The sequence below is a fragment of the Colius striatus genome, chromosome 13, assembly GCF_028858725.1.
Source record: "Colius striatus isolate bColStr4 chromosome 13, bColStr4.1.hap1, whole genome shotgun sequence".
Lineage (NCBI taxonomy): Eukaryota > Metazoa > Chordata > Aves > Coliiformes > Coliidae > Colius > Colius striatus.
The window spans coordinates 9103615-9124715 of NC_084771.1; the positions used below are offsets into that span (position 1 = coordinate 9103615).

At 44.6% G+C, this 21101-nt stretch overlaps 1 protein-coding gene across 1 annotated transcript in view; it reads right to left on the reverse strand.

The window, feature by feature from the left end:
* Nucleotides 1–21101, reverse strand: part of TRPC5 (transient receptor potential cation channel subfamily C member 5) — a 61103-nt gene that overhangs the window by 13935 nt on the left and 26067 nt on the right. Inside the window, exons 3-6 of the mRNA XM_062006595.1 lie at nucleotides 14524–14860; nucleotides 11264–11403; nucleotides 7026–7348; nucleotides 2835–3030 (exon numbers count right to left, since the gene is read on the reverse strand). Coding sequence (XP_061862579.1) covers nucleotides 2835–3030; nucleotides 7026–7348; nucleotides 11264–11403; nucleotides 14524–14860 — 996 coding nt within the window. The remainder of the gene's footprint in view (nucleotides 1–2834; nucleotides 3031–7025; nucleotides 7349–11263; nucleotides 11404–14523; nucleotides 14861–21101) is intronic.

The following is a 21101-nucleotide window of genomic DNA, read 5'->3' on the forward strand; positions in this document are numbered from 1 at the left end:
AATAGCACAGTAAAATCCCAACAAAGTTATGGCAGAAAAATTCTTTCTTCTATGAGTCAGGAATCGCTCAGAGCTGCTGTGTGGAGGTTTTGCTCTTTGCTTGCCTCACTCCATCTTCCCCAGACACCTGTGGTTTCATGCTGTGTGCCTACAGTGCTTAGTTAATTACCAAGTCCTGACACCCATACTGGGGAGACAGGAGGAAGAGCAAGGAAAGAGCAGCTTAGGTTCTCCTTCCTCTAACCTGACAGCAGAAATGTGTGTCTATATGAGACAATGGAGAAAATGCAGCCTGAAGAATAACTGCTACAAATGCCTCAACACATTTGTCCCTGGGAGAAAGGAGGGGAGAAACACTGTTTGTATTGCAGCAGTGCCACTGGCTCATTAAGTGGAATTAATTAAGACCTCCTGACCACTTCATTGCAGGGAAATCAGCAAGCAGAGATGCACTCTCATCCCTCACACCTCACTCATTTTATTCCCCTGCAGAGTCCTGCACATGGCACAAGATTCCCTACTGATGCATTTGAGACCTCCATCCCACTCCAGGGGCTTCTTGGTCCTCTCCCCTCCCCATCCCTGGAATGCTGTTGTCCAGCAGGACTCTGCTCAATATCACATACATAGCAGGAGGAAGAAATGCCCATTCTAGCAGCTACTATAATTCAGAAAGGGGTAGACCTGATTACAGGAGGTAAAAAATGACCCACAGTGTAAAGCTCAACATTTATTAATGAGCTGTTTTCTTCAGAGAAGAGATTAATTGATGTTTGCCCTTAGGAGACACATGAAGAAAACCTGTGCCTGAGAGAATGCTGTGAGCATGCAGAAATAGCAGCTCCACAGAGCAAGCTGCATGCCCTGCACGAGCAGAGGCTGGAGGAGACTGCTTTTGCCTTCCCAAGAAATGTCACTGCTCTCAGCAGCACTGTGACAGCTTAGGAGACAAAAAAGGTATCCTGTAGCCTGTTCACTGTCATTCTTCTGAGTTGGGGGCTCCTGCTGCACACTGAGTGGCTGTTAACCTGAGGTTAACTGGTTGAGTTCAGCTCTCTACCCTCAGGTCTCTCACAAGCATGCTTGGGTTGGACCAATTCTCTGTTCCCAACTGCTCCATATAGAAAAACATTATCACAAGGGTCTGCTGTGGACTACTCACTTCAGTTAATTGTTATGATGGGTCTCTCTAAGTCATGTGGGATTGTTTGCAATGTGTCATTGCATCACTCAGATTATTCAGAGCAATGAATGATGAGTGGTTTGTACTCCAGTGAATAGCAAATGCTGCTATTCTTATGCCAGTCTGAGGTTTGGGCTTTGTGTCAGTGACAAGCCTGTTTGATGACAATACAGGAAGGGGAATGGGAGAAAATGGCTAAGGAGAGCATCTTTGTTTTCTGCCCCTAGTTCCAGTGTCTCTGGAATGTGAGAAGTAGCACTGAACAAAGAGAAAGCACTTCAAGTATTGAAACAGCCTGATCAAAATGCCTTTGTGATAAGCTGCTTTTCTGCTCATTTGGAAGGTCAGTGGTCCAGCTTCTCTCATACTGTTTAATGGATAAAGATCAGATGGCCACAGGCATCACTGATTTGGATTTGACAGGGTCTGTGCCCAGACTGACTAGGTATCTAAATTTAGGAACCACTTGAATCAGCAGATAATCAACAGCAGCTGTGGAACCTCAACATGCTCCTCTGGGTGCTTTAGCCAGGAAAGGAGCTCACCCATTCATCTCCCCAGAGATTTGTCCAGGAACCCGGGGGTGGGGGTGGGGGGGGGGGTGTGGAAATAGGATGAGAGCTGAAGCTGGTTCTTTTTTTTTCTCTCTTTTATCCTCTGTATTCTAGAGTAAACCCCAGAGTTGCCAAAACAGAGAAGGAAGTCTCTCCTCTGCCTGTACTGAGTGACCAGCTGAGGATGCAAATCACTCTCCTGTTTCGGTTCACAGATGGTCTCACCTCGGTTCACCTCACTGTCTCTAAACCTATCACATTAGGTGTCAGAACTGGAAAGTGCGTGCTCTCTGGTTTATCTTAAGTACTGTGCATGCAAGATGTAGCTCCCTCCCATACTGTTTCTATGTAGTTTAGCTGAAGAGCCTTAAGATGCAGATCCATGCTGCTTTAGTTTTCGATCTGTTGACAAATTTAATCATCAATGCTTAGAGTGGCTCTTAGGTACACAGAATGAGATTAGAGACACCAGCGCTGAACAGTCAAATAAATCTAACATAAGCTTGAAACTGGCTCTACAGCCAAGTGTCAGACTTGAGCTCAGATCCATCATGCACTGAGGTTACTCGGGAGCCTGAGACTGTGGGTCTCCAGTCAGCTGCCAGGAGACTGGCTGGTGTTACAGGTCTACCTTCGGTGGGAAGACTAGGGAATAAGAAATTACAGGACTGGGCTCTTGACACACAGAGTTTCAAATCAGAAGAAGATAACAGGAGAGAGGAAAAGGCAACATTCACCCCACGGGAAGTTAAACCCCAACATGAGGAAGCAGTGGGAAGGCTTCCTCTTACATACCCTGTCTGCTACAAAGTCAATGGGCTGCTAGTGACAAGGTGACCGCTGAGGTTACTCCACAGAAGAAGACAAGGGCAGGTCAGAGCCAATAAGGCTTTTCCAGCTAAGCAGCATTACAAACACAGCAAAACCTCCTCTGCAGGCACGATTCAGGCTGCTGAGTAGAAATCCCAACTATCTGCTGTCAGAAGCCGGGGGCAGCAGTCTCCAGCATCCCAGAAGAGACACACTTGCTATGAGCCACACAGATGAGGCACGTGGAGGAAAACAAAAGCAAGCCAAGAGAGAATGAGGTAACTTACAGCAATGAGCTGGTAGGAGTTGTTCATCATGGCTATGAGCATGTTCAGCAGCACAACAAGGGAGATGACGTTGTAGGTCCCAAACATAGTGGCCCCAACAAACTCTGTGAACTCGTGTCTGGCTTTCACGTTGGTGACGTAGAGGTTCAGCAGGCCAAACACAGACCAGAAGAGTGACTGGAGGGTCTCGAAAAGCCTGCAAATAAAAGCAGATTTTTACTTGGCTACCTGACTCTGGAGGATGGGAAAACAACACTTGATACCTGCCCAAGAGCCTTGTCCTTGTGGGAAGGAACGAGCTTAACTGCCCTGAAGGAACCCAGGGTTCCCTTTCCCACTCCACACACATGCAAAGAACAGCCACAGTATATTCCCTCCAATTAAAATTGCCATGCTGTGATGCTGTTGTTATCTATGAACATTTGCAGATTAAATGTTCAGGGAACCCATCCCCAAGTACAGCAGGACCAGAGAAGTTCAATAGTGCACAACAACGAGGCACCACAAGGTAGGAGATGTGAAAAATCACATCCCCTTGTAGCTTCTGCTCTGAGACAGACTGAGAGCTTGCAGCTACTTGGGCTGCAGGTGAACTGGGCCAGTCTGTTAGCAATGCACGTGGCCAAAACCACAGGTCCCTCTGGCTTGTTTGTGCAGCAGCTCCCACCCACCACGATGCTGTGTCCTCAATAGCTGCTGCAACAATTGATCAGTAATGACTCAGATGAGAGAGAGTCATCAAATTAATTCAGCTTGAGAGGTTTTCTTCTTTTGAAGCCTTCCTTCCACAGATGAACTGGACCTGACCTCACTGTGCTTTACAGCTGATGAGATCATCCCAGGTCTGCATTTGCTTCAGCCAGAGACGAGTGACCTTTTGCAATCACATCAAATACATAATCAGCAATCTAAATAATTGCTCTGTTTGGGCCTCTTTGTTTTGGCTTTCCAAAATGTGGCATCTATATCATCAGAGTGACATTCATATGCCTGTTTCAGAGTTTCCATTTTGGCCCAAAGTGAGCAGATATTTTCAAATGCCAGACCACAGTCTCTCCTCACAGCAAGGGTTTCAGGTGGGGCTCACACTACTTTGGAGAAGCAATTCTAAACAAATAAGAGTTTTTAGGAATGGTGATTGAGAGACTGCCCCCTCCTGATGAGTGTGTTTTTGATCTGAAGCAAGCAGGAGAAATCTCAAAGCCCCATCTATCTCTCCACAGCAGCTTAATGAGACCAAGTGTCTCCCTCTGCTACTGGAACCCTCCTGACCTCCTGCAGTCTCAAGAGAATGGCTTCAGCCATCAAACCAGCGTGACCCTCCAGTGAGAATGACACAGCAGGCAGTAAGGTGTGACTTCCTCCATCCCTTCCTCCTCTTCCCCTCTCTCTTCTCCCTCTCTCAGTTGCCAGAATCACAGCAATAAACTTCTTTTCAAACAGTCTGCCCAGGCAGCAGACACTCTGCTTGGTATGGGACAAGGCAGCAGACACTCTGCTTGGTATGGGATGAAGCAGCAGACACTCTGCTTGCTATGGGATGAAGCAGGAGACACTCTGCTTGCTATGGGATGAGGCAGCAGACACTCTGCTTGCTATGGGATGAAGCAGCAGACACTCTGCTTGCTGTGGGACGAGGCAGCAGACACTCTGCTTGCTATGGGACGAGGCAGCAGACACTCTGCTTGCTATGGGACGAGGCAGCAGACACTCTGCTTGCTATGGGACGAGGCAGCAGACACTCTGCTTGCTATGGGACGAGGCAGCAGACACACTGCTTGCTATGGGATGGTGAGGCCAAAGCATCAAACCTTAAATTATTCATGATTTCCCCTCCTTGCTGTCACAAAGCAATATTACTTTGCCATGATCTGTGTTTGCAATGCACAAAATTTCCTCACATAGAAAATATTAAAGCCATCCTTTGGGAGCAATGGGAAATAATGCACCAGTAAATAGGTGTCACATTTGAAACAAGCTGTAGAAACACGAGAGGTATCCTGCTTTCCCTTCCCTTACAAAATCAGCTCTTATTGTGTGACTTGCCTAGGAGTGCTGGTAAGGAATCAAAGGGTACTGATTGAGAGCCTTTTACATTTATTCTTGCATTAGGATGAACTATGAGCAAACTTGAGGTAACACCAGCTCTGACTTGAATTTGAGCCAGCCATGCTTGCTCTCCCCAGCCCAACATTAGCATTTTCCATCTTGCAGGTCGCTGGTTCTTAGCTGCTCACCCATGCTGTGCATCTGGCTCCAGGGCCAAATGTCAGCTTGTGCTGGGGGTGTTAATAACGACTATTTAAACTTTTAAGAACACGTTAAATAATTTTCTTAAGCAAGTCTCAAACAATAAGTAACTGCAGAGCATTCTGTCCCCTGCCAGGAGACCTCAGTCCTAATGGATCTCCTCCCACAGCGATTTTGTTTTAAACAAGTCTTTACCATAAAGGCTGAGCCCCCTCATTTCCTTCCTGGGCCACATTCTCCTTGGCAGGGGGTTTAAACTGAATGTTAAGGTGGGAGAAATGGTGGTCTGTGTCTAAGCTGCACACTTTCTGTGAAGTGGTTCTGTATCATTTCTAGTTCCCAAGATATTCCACCTTCTTACAGGCTGCAGGATCTTTTCTCTTCGTTTCCTGCTGACCCAACACTCTTTTCCTTGTCAAATCCTGCTGTTGTTTTCCTCACTAACCTGCTGACGGTGAAATCTGTAAAACAAGTGGCTTGCAATGCAGACAACTCCAAACCAGAAGGCAGAACTGAATACATCTGTTCACCTCAGCTCCAGGGAAAGGCAGCCTCTAGTCCTGAACTTTGTGGTTTTGACCCTTCCTGAGCAAGAAGTTGCCACGTAACACACATTGTGCTCGCCAAACATTTCTCCCTCCGGCTGCTGCATCAATGGGGACGTAGATCAGGGAATAGCATTGGTTATTTAACTCCTTTGCAAGGGCAGCACAACACATTTCTAGGGCATGCAAAGCAATTAAAATAGAAAAAAGACCAAAGTCTTTAATTCTGTTTTTCATTAGCACAGTGCAGTTCCATTCACCTCCTCCACATATGGATGGCTTTAATGAGAAAATTCATCAAGCCTATGGTGTTCCTGCTCTGCAGTGGAAAACAGCAGCAAGTCTGGTCTACCAGGTCATGACATAAGGCTGGACTCCATCCCATGCAAATCCCCCACTTCTTTCAAAGAGGAAGCCTGCAGGAGGACAATGGTGGAGCCTTTTCTCTTCCAGCCTACCGGTGTGGCCTCAGCCACCGTCTGATTTTGAGAAGAGCGCAAACAGGTCACAAATCCTTTCTGAACCTCAAACCTTCAGCTGAGGAAAGGTGGAGAATTATTGGGCATTATGACCAATCTCATTTAATTTAGCATAAAGTGGTGGACAACAGATTTGTTTTGCCTGTTTGCAGGGTGGAGGCCTTTTTCTAGCCCGTGCTTTATTTATTTCTCTTCCCATTGTCTGTTAAGTACTGTGCAAGCAGCAAGAACAATTCGGTGGGGACTGATCATTATCATTATTTCCACTATTAGTAATTAAAACAAATACATCAGAAAGACAATTCATGTTATTTTTCAGCATGTGCTATCTCTTTCAGCCCTGCCAGCTGTCATCACAGCTATCTCCATGCCAACATCTCAGTAAAGTACCAGCATTTCCAGCAAAAAGGGGATTTTTTTTCCCTGGGATTTTAGTCTCACCCCACTGCAAGGAAATCAGAGGAGCCTGCAACACCATAAAACCAGCCTGGGTGAGATTACTGCTGTTGCTGTATCACATTATGTATTAGCACCCTTTTTCTTCATAGGTTTATCCCTTATTTTTATCACATTTTGTTTAGTTTCTCCTCCTTTCCTTCAGAATCAGGCAAAACAATTACCAAAAGGACACTTGCTTTCTCCAGTGTGCTGAAACTGTACCTAGCCATAAGAAACTTTAAGTTGCAGGAACATGTAGGGAGGGTCTTCAGTCCAGAACTAAGCTGACTGTCTCCCAGACTTCAGTAAGAGTCTGACAGCAAAGCTCTGCAGAATGTTTGCCCCAGTTAACTCACACCTTTCCTTGCAGGGTCAACCAGCTCACCTGATGAATAAATGGAGGCACTTTCAGTGCCAGACAACAGGTAAAGGCAGGGGAGACAGTGGGAGTCAGAAACAGAAAGGAAAGGAGGTCTTACGTGGAGAAGGCATTGTTCTGTTTCTCACACCGGATCCCTTTGCAGTTGTTGGGTTCCTCCGAGGCACTGGTCTCATAGTAAAAATAAAGCTGGTTCAGTCCATTGGCAAAAGCCAGAAGCACCAGACAGTAGATAAAAAGGAATTTAAGGATGTCTAGCAGCATGCGTCCCAGAGAAATCTGCAGCGGCCCCAGGTGTGAGTTTGCTGTAAACAGGGATATGAGACGCAAGGAACTTAAAATGTTGGATATTGCAAAGAGAGCTTCTGCAATGAGAGTCGGGTGCCACATCTCCCACTCCTCCCTCGGGCGAGAGCCGTTGTACTGCAAGAGACAACAAGGGGTAAGGGTGAATGATTCTGTAATTACTCTGAAATGCCTCAGACAGTCCCACCTGCTCATGCCAGTGCTTCAGCTGCAAATGCTACCCAGGGACTGGTGACACAAGAAATACTTTTAAAGTCCTCTGCTGCTGTCAGACTAACATTTGGGGTTCAGGATCAAAGCTGACTTGGTCAGGACAGAGACTTAGGTGTAATGATGCCTTCTTGTGTACTCTCCCTACTTGATTTTGATCCCCTGACATGGAATGCTGGGATGAGCTTTCCTCTAGAGGCTTCTGGAATGTTGGCTGTTCCTAGCTTCAATTTAGAAAGCAGGCTTCTTGAATTTTGAGCTCACTGTATCAGATCTGTGGGTTCACACAACATCTCCTCTCTCAACACCCAAAAGGGTTCAGGTACAGCTTTAGCTGTACAGCTCAGAACTTTCCAATTACCTTCTTTTTTTCCCCTCCTAAATATGACTGCACATTCCAGGAAGAACGAGAGGGAGGGAAGAAGGAAAGCAATGAACTGTAGAGCAGAAGAAGTGAATGCTTTCCTTCCCCAGCAATGTCAGAAAAAAAGTGCCAGCAGCCCAGAACCAAAACACTTTCTTCATATTAATTTTCTTATTAGTTAATTTGTCGTGGCAATTTTAGGAGAGATGCTAAAGCAGAGGTCATAATTACAGCTGAAACACTGGATACATTTGAGTGCATCAATTATAACATTAACTTGGTTCATAATGTAACTGTAAAAGCAGAAGCCTTTTCTGAGCCAAGTGCAGCCAGATGCAAATAGGTAACACAAAAGAGCTGGTTGTATAAATGTAACTACTCTGGCTTAACTAGCCTGGCACAACAGAATGGAGTCAAAGACATTTTAACATCAAGGAATAATTGTCCTTTTAACATTTGTTTCTGCTCATTTAACATGTATAAAAAGGCAAAAAAATGTCCTTAGACTGATGTAGCTAACACTGTAACCAGTTTCAGGCTTTGGAGGTCATTTCTGTGCCTTCCAAAAGGAAATGGTATCAATGTCACGCTGACAGCTGGGTTTGCAGGGACTATTTACATCTGAAGGTCCAAGAGACCAACACATTTTTTTTTCCAAGGCCACAGCTAAAAACAAGTTGGAATTTCAAACTCTTCCTCTGTATGAAGGAGCTGAGACGTGATACAAAGGCATTTCAGCATGACCTCTGATTGCTTCTGACATTTCCCAAACTGTTCTTCAGTACATGGACATCGTGGCCTGAGTCTGTTAACTGGCTTTGAAGATGGGTCTTAAAATGTTTACAGATAGGCAGATGTGGTAACTTTCCAGCAGCACCCAGCAGCGGGGGTGGATGCTTGTGATGGCAAAGCTTCCCCTGCCTGCAGAGCAGATCTGCACAGTTGTTGGCACTTCTGTGTGCTGGCTGGACACGGCAGCCCAGGGGCTCTCTGCTAGGGTTTGGCACAGACTGTGTGTAAAGGTATACAGAAAAGGTCATCTTCATCTCACATCTGATTTTAAAGCAACTTGTTAGGGGCATATTTTTGGCCCTTTATAAGGTGATGGTATATCCCTGCTTGGAAGACAGTGGTCTCTTCAGAGCAGCCTACTGTCACAGAGAAATGCAAGACTTCAGAGGTATCTAATGAAGCTGGGGATCTGGGGAGGCTGGTGTGGTTTGGGTTAGGCATCAGAAGGTGAAACACAGCAGAGATGTGTACAGAATAGCACAAATAAGTCACACCAGGCAGTCACATCTACCCTTCCTCATTACATGATAATTCAATGCAGCAAATGAAAGCTGATTAAGGAAGTATTTTTACCTTATAATTAGCCTCAAGATTTAATTGATATTGGACAATATTAGGGCCAGGTCTTGGAACCAGCCAAATCAAGGGAAAAAACCTCACAAAATCTCCATGTAAAAACAAGATGGAAAACATTAGTGTCAGCAGGCAATTCATTTTTCTGACATTTGGCAGAAAGCTAAATGTCCATGTGATCCTTTGAAGTTCTAAAAGGTGTCAGAATATGGCATATTGGCATATATACCAGCCTTTTCCAGCTCGAGGCTGTTCTATAAATTACAAAAACCTTTACAAGTCATGTTGCAAAAGGTTTTGAAGCCATTATCAACCTTATAAATCCTCAAGTTTCAGAGCATACTGCAACCTCTGTGACACAGGTCAGAAGGAAGCTTTTGTGAGCGTGCTGTTTCAGAACTACTCCTTGTATAAGGTTTTATGCACCTCTCAGAATTGGCTGACATTGGTCCTTGTCAGGAGCAGACCTTACATCAGGCAGGTTTAATCCAAGTGGGTCTGATCTGTACTCAGATATGTTCCTGTAAGCATTCTTTTGTGTGCTGGCATGTAGGTCTTGGTAGTTAGCCTGGAAGTATCTGTAGTTCTTCCAGAGTGCATGAACAAAGCTGGACTTCCCTTGTACCTGAGGTTTAGCTATGAGTTTAAATCTCAGTATGTGACTGTATGAATCTGTGGATGCACTGCTCTCCTGTCATTTGTGTGTGAGAAAGGGAAGGAAGGAGACTGTTAACGCTTCAAGATTTGTTTGTGAATCTGACAACTTCCAGTACTTTTTTGTATTGCTCTCAGTTTGAAGACCAACCTTTAAAGTCTAATTTCCTCACTGGTTCTGAATGCTGGGGAAAAGAAGCAGTAATCTGTTCCTGCTTTGATGCTGTTACAGAGCTGCCTCTTCAGGGAGCAGCAACTATCTTCAAGCTTTTCTCTTTGAAAAACTAACTCACCACTATGCAGCCTTCTGGATTTTAAAAAGCCCCCATAGCAGGACTGCTTGCTAAAGAGTTTTTTAATGAAAGCTTTGCCATTTGGGAGTCCATGAGCTTTGTGAAATTCCCTCCTCTTTTCCTCTCTGCCTGAATACGTGCTTGGGCAGGGCTAAACAAAGCTGCTTTGGGGAAGTGCTTGTCATGGTTATTAGGAGCTGGGCTAAAAGAAGTGGTACCCTTCTCCCAGGGCAAAACCAGGACAACAGCACAGCAAAACTAGAAAGCATGGAAGTGGCTGAGGAGCAGACTCCAGGCACTTGCTTTACACCTGTGTCATTACAGTAACTGTAGTGGAGTTACTGCTGATTCATACCAAGAAAAGAATCAGGCCAAGCACACAGCTCCAACTGAAGGCAGAGGGCAATTGTGTAAGGAAGTTTGCAGGAGGCCATTTGTGTCTTGTCTGTGTCTCTGAAAAAGACAGACAGAAGGAGAGTGCTTCAGGCCATCCTCTGGTTTGAGAACATGTCCATACAGTAACCTGAAGCAGCAGAAGTTTATAAATGCAGAAGCTTTTGAGGATGAGCTCTGATGTGCGTTCTCACCGTGAATGGAACATGACAGTGAGAAATCTCCATGGTGTTAAAGCTTCATCTTGCTCCTTTGTCATTTCCTTGCCTGTAGTTTAAAACTATATATTGAATAAGTTGACTCCTTTGTATCAGATGGCAGCCTCCTACTAGCAGGCTTGCTTTTCCTAATAGGCTTTTCATAAGCTTCTGATTAGAAATCTACAGATCTGTAGGACTACAGATTCTAAATCTTGGCTGCAGATGTTGTCAGATCACCCTGTTCTTGGTTTTCCTTTACTTTTATTCCTTTCTGTTATTTAAATGTTGTTCACTGTGTCTAACATTGTTGAACAAGGTTCAGTGGGGAGACAATGCTCAAACAATCTACTTCAGTCTTAACCAAAGAGTCAGGATGAGAAAGATCATCACTCTCCAAAGAAATTAATAAGCTTTGCAGGTGAGTTTTCAAAACTGGACTGCTTGAAAAACAGCTGTTCTCTTTGATCTGCAGTTTTCATTTTGACAGTTTCTACCCTGTGTACCACAGTTCTCACAACCCAAGTTACAAATTCTCCCTCCCACGTTACTGTACCTTGACGTAGGCAACAATTTTAAGGGAGATAGTTGCAAGATAGAGGGAGTTCATTGCAAAATCCATCAGATTCCACCAGTCATGCACATACTCATTGAATCCACCGTCCCACATTTCCTTGATTTCTCCCCAGATAAAACCTGTGGAAAGAAAGAGAGCTCGTTGTCGTGACGAGGTACCAGTTGCCCTCAAAGCACTGTGTACATCTGATGTAATAACAGACACTTTGAAAGTAACAGCTTGGAAAAAAAATGTCACGTCCCTGCTGTCTTCCACAAAGTATAATACTGCTCATTAGGAGACATTTTACAGTTCTGTGGGGAGTGTAGTCTAGAGAGAGGAGAAAAAGACCTAGGTTTCCTTTCCAGGGCTCCAGATACACACACAAGGAGACTGCCTGAGACATATGTTAATTATAAGTAATGTGAGTGGATTGGCTTAGATGAAATTTGTTCTACATGAATAAACTATTCAAGCAACTATATTTGTTTCATTTTCTAATAGATTGTCTGCTCTTGTAGTAATTCATTGCTCACTTGGGCAGTACTGATTTCTCCTGACTCTCTCTGTGGAACATACCACACTAGTACCAGCCCCTGTGTGCCTGCCCACATCCCCCCTGACCTGGAAATACCACACCAAAGGAGGCAGCAGCAAATTCACCCTTTATGCTCAGGCACTGTATTTATGCACCTTGCTGCACAAAAAGCCCACAGGGACTGTTGAGAGCAAGGGTAGGACTCAGCATGGAGAAGGGCACTGCAGCCTGGCATCATGTCCCTCACAGTGACTCACCTAACGTCAAATATGGCTGTGGGGCTGGCAAGATGAGCATTTGTTCCCAAGGATACGGCCAGAGCCCATCACTTCAGCTCTGAAATGCCTTCTGGTAAGAATTCTTGGCACTTGCTAACCTTCAGTGTAACTCATTGCAGCTGGAGGGGTGAGGGGCAGCTTCTGAAGTTCATTACCAGACTGCTAAATTCACCTGGCATACAATGCTAACTGTAAGTAATTTATATGTCCTTCATTGTAGAACTGTTTAAGTATTTTTGAGAGCCTGTCCCATTAAAAATGCCATTTGCTAGGCTCCATCATCACTTACATGCTTCTGGGAATGTCTTTAGAGCCACCAGGTATTTTTAATGCCTCAGTTTACAACATTCTCCTTGAATGAAGCCTGAAACGTGTGAAAAGAAAACAAAACCCCAACAAAACAGACCTCCAGGTACACTACCAATATAGTGACCCACCATGCCACTCATACCTAACCACAGGATACTGCAGTGGGCACTGAAATGCTACTTGTAACTCAAGTTTTAGGACCCCCAAAACTCAATCTGAAGAGCAGCTAATGTTGAAATTGAGTGCTGCAAACATCCAAGTATCAATCTTGGCTCCTCAGCTGCCAGCCAGTGGGTCAGTGGTCAGGCATAATGTCAAGGCCAACAAGGTAATTTTATTACAGCTGACTCCAAATCTTTGCATGCACACTAAACCATAAAATAAAGCAAAACAACGGAGAGGAGCCTGATGAAGAACTCATACACAGTTTTTATAGTGAGTTATCATTGCTGGTTACTATAGTTACAGCAATGCTTGTGTGCCTGCTCCCTCTCTCCTTTTATAGTGGAAAATATTTCTTAAATAATAACCTTTAATCTGGTGAAACTGTTCAAATGTCTCCATTTAATAAACAGTCACACAATATCCCTATTTATCTGAAACAAAGGAGCTCAAAAAGAAGCAGACAGCTGTTAAGAGGTGATTTTGAAAGGGGCTTTTTTAATGGATTATCCTTCTTTCATCTGCAAATCAATTTTGCTGAAATGTCTCCCATTTCCCTCAGTTTTAACCATGAAGTTAAGGATAAAGTGAAGAGCTCAACTAAGCTCAGAAAAGATATTTAACTTTCTCAGCTTGTTCTCAAGTTCCTATGCCTATTTCTATGCCATAAATCAGTTCAATAAGATCATAAGGCCTGAGTTACCATTTGTAATTGTGGCAGAGCTATGCAAGAAGCAAAGTGCTCTGGATCAGGATAGCAAGTGATTTGTGAGCATGTTTGCAACTCTTACTTTCCTTCCTCTTTTTCCATCAGCAGTTTTAGGTTTGGCACAGGGAACAGCTAAGTTTGTTCAGCGCAGCACCAGCCTGATGCAGAGGCACCACTGAAATGAGGAGCTGGGGGCCTGGTCTTTGCAGGGAAGGGGAGCCAGCAGGGACAGGAAAGCAGAGGTGGACCCATGAAAAGCATCAAGGAACCATAAGGATGGCTCCAGAGACTGAGGTTTGGGAGAGGTGTCTGCAAAAAGCATCAGCGTGGCTTTCCAGGCCACTGACACCTCAACAGCCACAACTCACTGGTGCCTGACCTCCGGGGTTTCGCACTGAAGTGGCACAGCAAGGGAGACAGGAGCTTAAATAGAGGGAGAGATCATTCTTCTCATGCAGTCCACAGGTTTTCACTTTCTGTTGTGTGGGAGCTCAGTTTGAAAGGTTAAATACTTCTCTCTCACCAAAAATACACCCAGCTATGCTTCTCTGCTCCCTAGTGGCTCTATCTGCTTTCTCATCCCATCTCACTACCTCACCTGTACATCCTGCCCTTAAAACACTGACACCTCCTTCTCTTCACACTTGTGGCTGCCCAAGCCAGACTGGGAAAGAGCCTCATGTTTAACCTTCTGATAATAAATACTCCTTCCATTGCCTGCTTATATCAGAGCCCTCAGTATTGATCTGGTCAGTGTTTACCAGCACAGAGGCATATATGAGAGTGAGATTTATCTTCCCTTTTCTCCTTCCCGTAGGCTAGCTGGGAGCCCACGAATAAACAGGCCTGGTACCTGCACCCTGCATCTGGGAGCAGATCAGTGAGAAGAGAGCAAAGACAGGCTCTCACTGCTGCCTTCTGCCACGTACCAGCCAGCAGAAGGGATACTATTTGTTACTGACATGACCTAGAAGCTAATTCCTAACCCGTTCCTCGCACCGAGCTCGGGGGACGCGGGGAGAGAGCTGCGTCTGCTGCGGTTTACTCAGGGCCGTGTCTAAAGGCATGTCAGATGGCAACACGAACAGCAGAAGAGCCCTAGGCCAACAGGATCTGTTGTTCCAGAAGGAGCCCAGCTGTTCTATGCAGTTACTGAAGTTGGCTGCCAAATCTCTTGACATGCTGAGGATGCTGAGATGAGGACCGAGTCTCCTCACGGGTGCGAGTCAGGCGGCTGGCTCGGGCCTTCATGTTTCTGATTTACCTAGAACCCAGGGCAGGATCAGCCACTCCACGATGGTGGGAGGTGGTCCCTGCATGTGAAGGTCGGTCCTGACGATGTGCTGAGACGCCAGCAGGAGCATGAAGAGGAAGGTTAGGTAAGAGCCGGTGTGGCAGATAAACTTTATAAATGGCTTTTTAATGAACAGTCCCAGCCTGCTCTTCGGTGCCATCAGATAGGCCACGGATAGCACGGGAAAGAGCAGTCCAATGGTGACACAGGTCAAGAGTTTTACTGCCCAGTGTTTCCGCCTCCATCCTGGAAAGCCGTCATACCAAAGTGTTGCTAGGAGCTGCTGGCAGTTTGGCTGAGCAACAAACTGAGGAGGAAAGAAATAAAAAAGAAAGAGTTTTACAGACTGTTACTTCATGTGCAATTCCCATCATAGAATCATAGAGGTTGGAAGGGACCTTTAGAGATCATCTAGCCCAACCCCCCTGCAGAAGCAGGGTCACCTAGATCAGGTCCCATAGGAACATGTCCAGGCGGGTCTTGAAGACCTCCAAGGAAGGAGATTCCACAAGCCCTCTGGATAGCCTGTTAGAGCCCACACAGACCCTCAGATTAAGTTTAAGGCTGGCCATGGGGTGGAGAAGCATATTTTGGAGGGGAAAAAGGAGGGAGATTTTGCTCTTCTTTTTCTAAACAGGATTTAAGATCTCTTGTATGACTTTTTTTTCCTATTATTTGAAGCATCCTTATGTAGATCAGGCACTCGCTGCACCTGAAGCCTACTGAAAGAGGGACACAAGGAAAATCACTCTGTGCTCACCCTTCCCATGTGTTTCTCTTTCAGTACATTCCTTTTTAGAATGTTTCAGGTTTCGACTGCCTCAAACAAATCACTGTCAGCATCTTTCAGAAGTGACTAAAAGATGAGACAGGAGCGAAAAGGTGTAAAGTTCTGAGACGGTGTGTGTGTGTGTAAGAGAGGGAAAGAGAATGTCTCCAGAAGTGTGTGGGGTGCTGCACGTGGTTTTGTGCAAGGAGGCCAGCATATGTGTGTGTGGGATGGGCTGGGCATGAGACAGCGTGCAGGAACGTGATGTTGAGCCAGGTGACATGTTGGGAAGCAGGACGGCATGTGTGTAAATGTGCCTTGCTACAAACACAGAGAGCAGGTGTCAGAGATTAAGCAGAGGCAAAAAGAAATCTTTGATCACAGTACCACAAATGACACTTGGAAGTTTACCTTCACTCTGTAAAAAATGGCATTATGATGGTGATTTATTGCATCTCAAGGAGTCCATATCAGACGTGCTCAGGTTGCAACTGCATCAGACTGTTCTAATACCTAACGGCCCTTGGAATTTCAAACTCAAGTCACGGTGTTTCTGGTCTAAGGCAGAAGACTTTATGTTCCTGCTTATACCTGGACAGCCTCATGGTGTTCAAAGCTTTTCAGACCTATAGCTAAGCAGAGGTGTCTGCAAGGCCAAGACAGCAGCGTTTTTCTTTACCTATTTGATTTCTAATCCATCTTCACGAAGTTACACTTTTGATCTCCTAAATTCAGATTTCCCACTGGGCTCTGCAAGTTCTGTGGACATTATCTGATGGATGTTTGTGTGTTATTACTACAATGACTGCTGACTCTAACATACCAGTGACACTGTGCTCCAGAGGGCATCAGAAAATGAAATCAGAAATGCACTTGGTTAGAAATCAACCTACAGATGCCCTCAGCAGAAACTGGCCAACAGCTGACACGGTGCTCGTTGCCAGCAAAAGCCAAGACCTGTTGGCTGTAACAATCAGGGAACCTTGTTGGGAAGTGACAAGTCTGGGGGCAGGGATGAAAGGAACAATTCTACAGAAACTGAAAAACCATCAGGCATCGACTGTTGTTTCATTGTTTGGGTTTTAATCTGTGACTTCAGAAGGGTCAGCGTGTTACATCGAAAAGCTTGAAGGAACGGAAGGTGACACTGCTGCATTTTCTCATTTAAGATCACAAACAGGAGCTGTGGCCAGATGTGTTCTGTGGTAATTTCCATGGTAATAGATGCTGGTGTTTCTCTGAGATGAGGTACCACTTTTTCTTCTTCTTTTTAATGGGGAGAATGTATAAACACATTTTCTCTTTATCACATACGATATGAAGCTGTAAGAGGAGCATAAAACTGTTTTTCCCTTGAGTCAAAGTCAGAGTCATTTGAGAAATCAAATGACTACATGTTCCTCTGGTTGCTGTGCAACTTGCAAGCAGCTGAAAAGTGCCTCTTCTCTGCCTAATAGCTCATTTCTAAAATCTGCTTTCTGATGTTAGTTCTTCAAATGGAGAAAAATTCACACATCATGAAAGAGCAGCTTTAAAGACCCACTTTGGCAAGGAAAAAGCCATTAATTTTTCCAATCAAGCCCATCCCAACATCACTGACAATGACCTTAGGGAAATTTAAGCACACCACAGAAAGAAACTCTCTCTCGTGTCCCAAACCATCACACACTGTCTTTATTAAAGGTGAAGCTCAGCACTTACCACTGTAGGCTTTTACTAACTTGTATCAGTCCAACTTATTAATCACAGATTCAAATTAGTAAATAGTGCAGCTTCAATCTTAAGCTGCAGAGGCTACAGCTGGCTGAAACTCCACATTTCCAGTGGGCAGGAACACAGGAATTCTCAATTATAACGAAGTCAACAAAGCCCTTGGTGTGCAACCTAAAGAACCAATTGCTTTCCAGTACCTTTGTGTTCATTTGTAAGAATACAGAAACTAGCTATTTCCCTAATTAGACCCATGAATATTGGCCTTATCTTTGTTTCTAGGTGGTGTTACCTACAGTAAACCATCACACTCATTGACCAAACCATTGAATGCTCAGCTCATTAAAGATTGCCTGGGACTCATACTGCTAAATCAATGCACATAAAATACAGAGAGGTGAAAAAGCTCAGCTTTAGCCCTTTTAGGTGTGAAGTGCCCTGAAACTTTAATGACATTGTTATCATCCAGAATTTCAAATGTTTTCATAAAGTGAAGGAAACAACCTTATTTCTACTTCACAAACAGCCAGAAGTGAGACCTGGAAAAGCAAGTTGATTTCTCCAATGCTATTTATGCCAAGGCCTTTCCTGACTAGTAGTTCCATTTCCACATAAGTAGGATGTCTGTCTATGGCAAAGCCTTTCATTTGCCATAGATAGAGACAATGCATGTGTGTAGTAAACAGTCTTCTATCATTTCACATGAACATATCTTACATGACAGGATTTGCCATCAGTGAAGGTTTCTGTACAATGAAAAGGAGAGCTTGTGATCATTTAAAAAACTGCCTCCTGTCCAGGTTTGGTCCAGAATCAGAGGCACATGTGTTGGAGCAGCAGCTCTCTATTTGTTTAACAAGATGAGCAAATTACTTGCAAACTGTATTTCGCCAATACATAACAAGCACAGTATCAAGCCTTTTTTTCTGCAAGGACTGCTGCATTATAGGACCCTCCAATGTCTATTACAAATGGCAGCACAAGGCATCATGCCACCAACATGATGGACAATGTCCTGACAGCTGCATTAATGAAAAGAAATGCTTCCAAAAGGTGGCATTTATACTGAATTCAGCTAATGTATGAACTAAACATTCAGTGCTATGAAGCCTGTGGTAGCACTGGCATAACATTGTCCAGGACTGTTCATACCTATAGACAAAGCCTGTAGATGCATTTCAAGGGGAGGTAATCCAAAGAGCAAGCTCCCTCTCCATTACCTATTGAATAAAACCTGTCCTTAGCTGAAGACAAAGTTAACTGAAAGACTAGGAGATCAGATGCAACTCAGAGTACCTTCTTCTGAGGACATTGCACTGTGTTACTGCTGCACGAGATGCACCATCTCCTGGCTTATGAAAACAGGGGTTAAGTGTCTTTGCCATTCCAAGAAGTGAGATCAGCAACTTCAATCATGGCTGGGAGACACTTTGAGGGTAGTGACTACTGCAATACAGTCTTTTATGTTCTCTTTTTCTTCTTTCAGCCTTGCCAGGGGTCTCTGTGTAACATTTGGCTTGCAGCTAGATTGTGCTATTAGAGAATTTCATTTTCAATGTTCATCACACCCCTTGTGACCTGATCCTCTACCAAGGGAAAAAGGCAGCTGCTTGATGGAGTGTTTTTTTTTTCTTTAACATCTAATCTCAACTGATATTTTTATGTCACCTAAATTCTACTTCTCAGGAATTAAATGCTTTCTGCATGCTGTGCCACTATAGAAATATCAAACATTAAAATTAAGCTCCACCCCCCTTCCCCTTATCTATGGGGAAATCCCTTATCTCTCACAGTCATAAGTAATTTAGGATCAGACACAGATGGGCTGAGATGTGAATGCCTCAGGGAGCAGCTGAAATAGCTCCCTGATAGACATCACAGGGGCTGAGCACAGTATCTCTCTGTGTTTATTCTGATTATCATGATGGCTGCCAACAGGCTCTTCTGTTTGGAGTTTGTTGGAGTTCTTTTCTGCACTCTTGCTGTGGATGGTGACAGTGAATGCTCTTCGTAGATGAATAAGCACTAATTTGTGACTGCAGAGCCCTGTGCTAATAAGCAGGACCGAGTTCTTCTATCAGTTAGCTACATCAGCTCCCAATGAGGTTACCACTGAGAGCCAAATGTGGCATGGGAGCCATGAAATTAACTTTTGTTCCCCTGTCTGACGCTCATTTCCATAGGTTAGATCCCACCACAGCACCATATCCCACAGCATCTAAAACATGGCAGCTATACCTGCAAGGGTACTGTGTTTGGGGGTATTTTTATATGGCTGCTGCCCTCTACAATTAAAGCTATTTTGGCTTTGGGAAGGCAAGTTTTCACATGAACTGAGCTAGATGTCGCAGCCTGTGTGACAATGAGGCAACTGCAGTGTCTGATGTAGCAGCAGAAGTACAGGTTTTAGCCAGGTCTGAAAAGAATGTAGATTTCTTGTGAATCCAATTCTATCAAGAAAGGCATAAATGCCATTGCCATTCCCCACTCAGTAGAAAGCCCTGTCCCTGCAGAGGTACTGCCTTGCACTGTCTCTCTGGCAGATTGAAAGGAGATATCACGGAGCTGGTAAGTGCAGTGTGGCCAGGCAGGGCTGGGAGCAGCAGGTCTCTGCCCCTCTTCAGCCCAGGGGTGACCTACCCAGGCACAGAAGTACCTACCCCACAAAGTGCAGATGGACAGGGAACAGCACAGCCTTTCATACTTGAATCTTCACAATCAATTGGCTCGAAATTCTTTCCACCCACAAAGATACAGGAAACTCCTACACTGTCAGTCCTACCACAGGCTTGGGCTTCTCAATCGATGCCAAATCTTAATGTCTTGACCCAGAAAGCTCAATGCACACCATCCAACAGCCCCAACATGCTGTAACATATGGCACAAGGGGCCACACAGTGGGAATTAGTGACCCTCTCCACCTTCAACCTCAGGAACATGAAAAGGCATGTAAAGGAATGACCTTTAAAATTCCCAAACCCTGCAGATGCTCCTGCTCAGAATCAAGGAGCACGAAGCACTTCCAGTGCAACAGACAAAGTGCTCTGCCTGCATTTCGTACTAGGGACAGGATCTTCTGAGGAAGAAAGGCAATGCAGTTGTATCAGTGTGATTGCTCTCAAAGGAAACTCCAGTGGGCAATATAGTAAGAGCTACATTTCTAAATTAGCCCAAGACAGAAGAGAGAAACGATCTGTGGCCTAATTTGATGGCTGCTGCCAAGAGCCAGTAAGCCCTCTGAGATCAGACAGTCTCCATAAGAAACACCAGCCTCCTCAAGTTTGCAGTGCTGGAAACAGTGAGATGAATAAGAAAAATCCTCTTTTGTAGCACATTTCTTTTCAAAGTTCAACCTTGATAATGACTGCAAAGTTATTTACATTCTGATGCTGAAGTGTGAGTTGCAGAGGGGAAACACCTAATGGTTGTTCATCCTGTTAATTAAGTCTGCAACAGGGGAAAACAAGAAGAAATGAGACAAGTTGGAGGGGAGGCTGCATAACTTGGGGAAAAGGGACTAAAAGTCAACTTTCCTCATCAGGCACTTCCAAAAGCCCATTTTTTTCCCCAGGAAAATGCAGGATGAATATCCTATTAAAAACACAGTTGCTCCTCATGTGCCTGTTGCTACTAACAGGGAAGCACTGATGCAAATCCAAACGGCAGCCATTCCTGCCATTAGAAGATTACTAGCTGAGCTGGAAGAGTCCTTCAAGAAAACCAGGTGCTACCCAAATTGTTCAGTCCCTCTGCTGGTGAGTCAAACTCCAGATTCTCCACAGATGAACAGATGGCCTCAAACTGTACAGAATTTTGTCTAATCTGTTCTTAAAATATTTTAAGTGATGATGACACTTGAGTCTTAGCTAAAGGTCACCCATCCATACCACAAGCTTTGTTGGTAGCAAACATGAACTCAGCTGAGGCAGCAGCAACTGGAAATTCACCACTGATGTGAATGCTGACAACAGGCAAGACAGAACAGCCTCTAGACTAAACCTACTCCAGGCCCATTCAAATCTGTACTTTTCACAAATGGCTTAAATATTGAAATAAATGAGGTCCCACA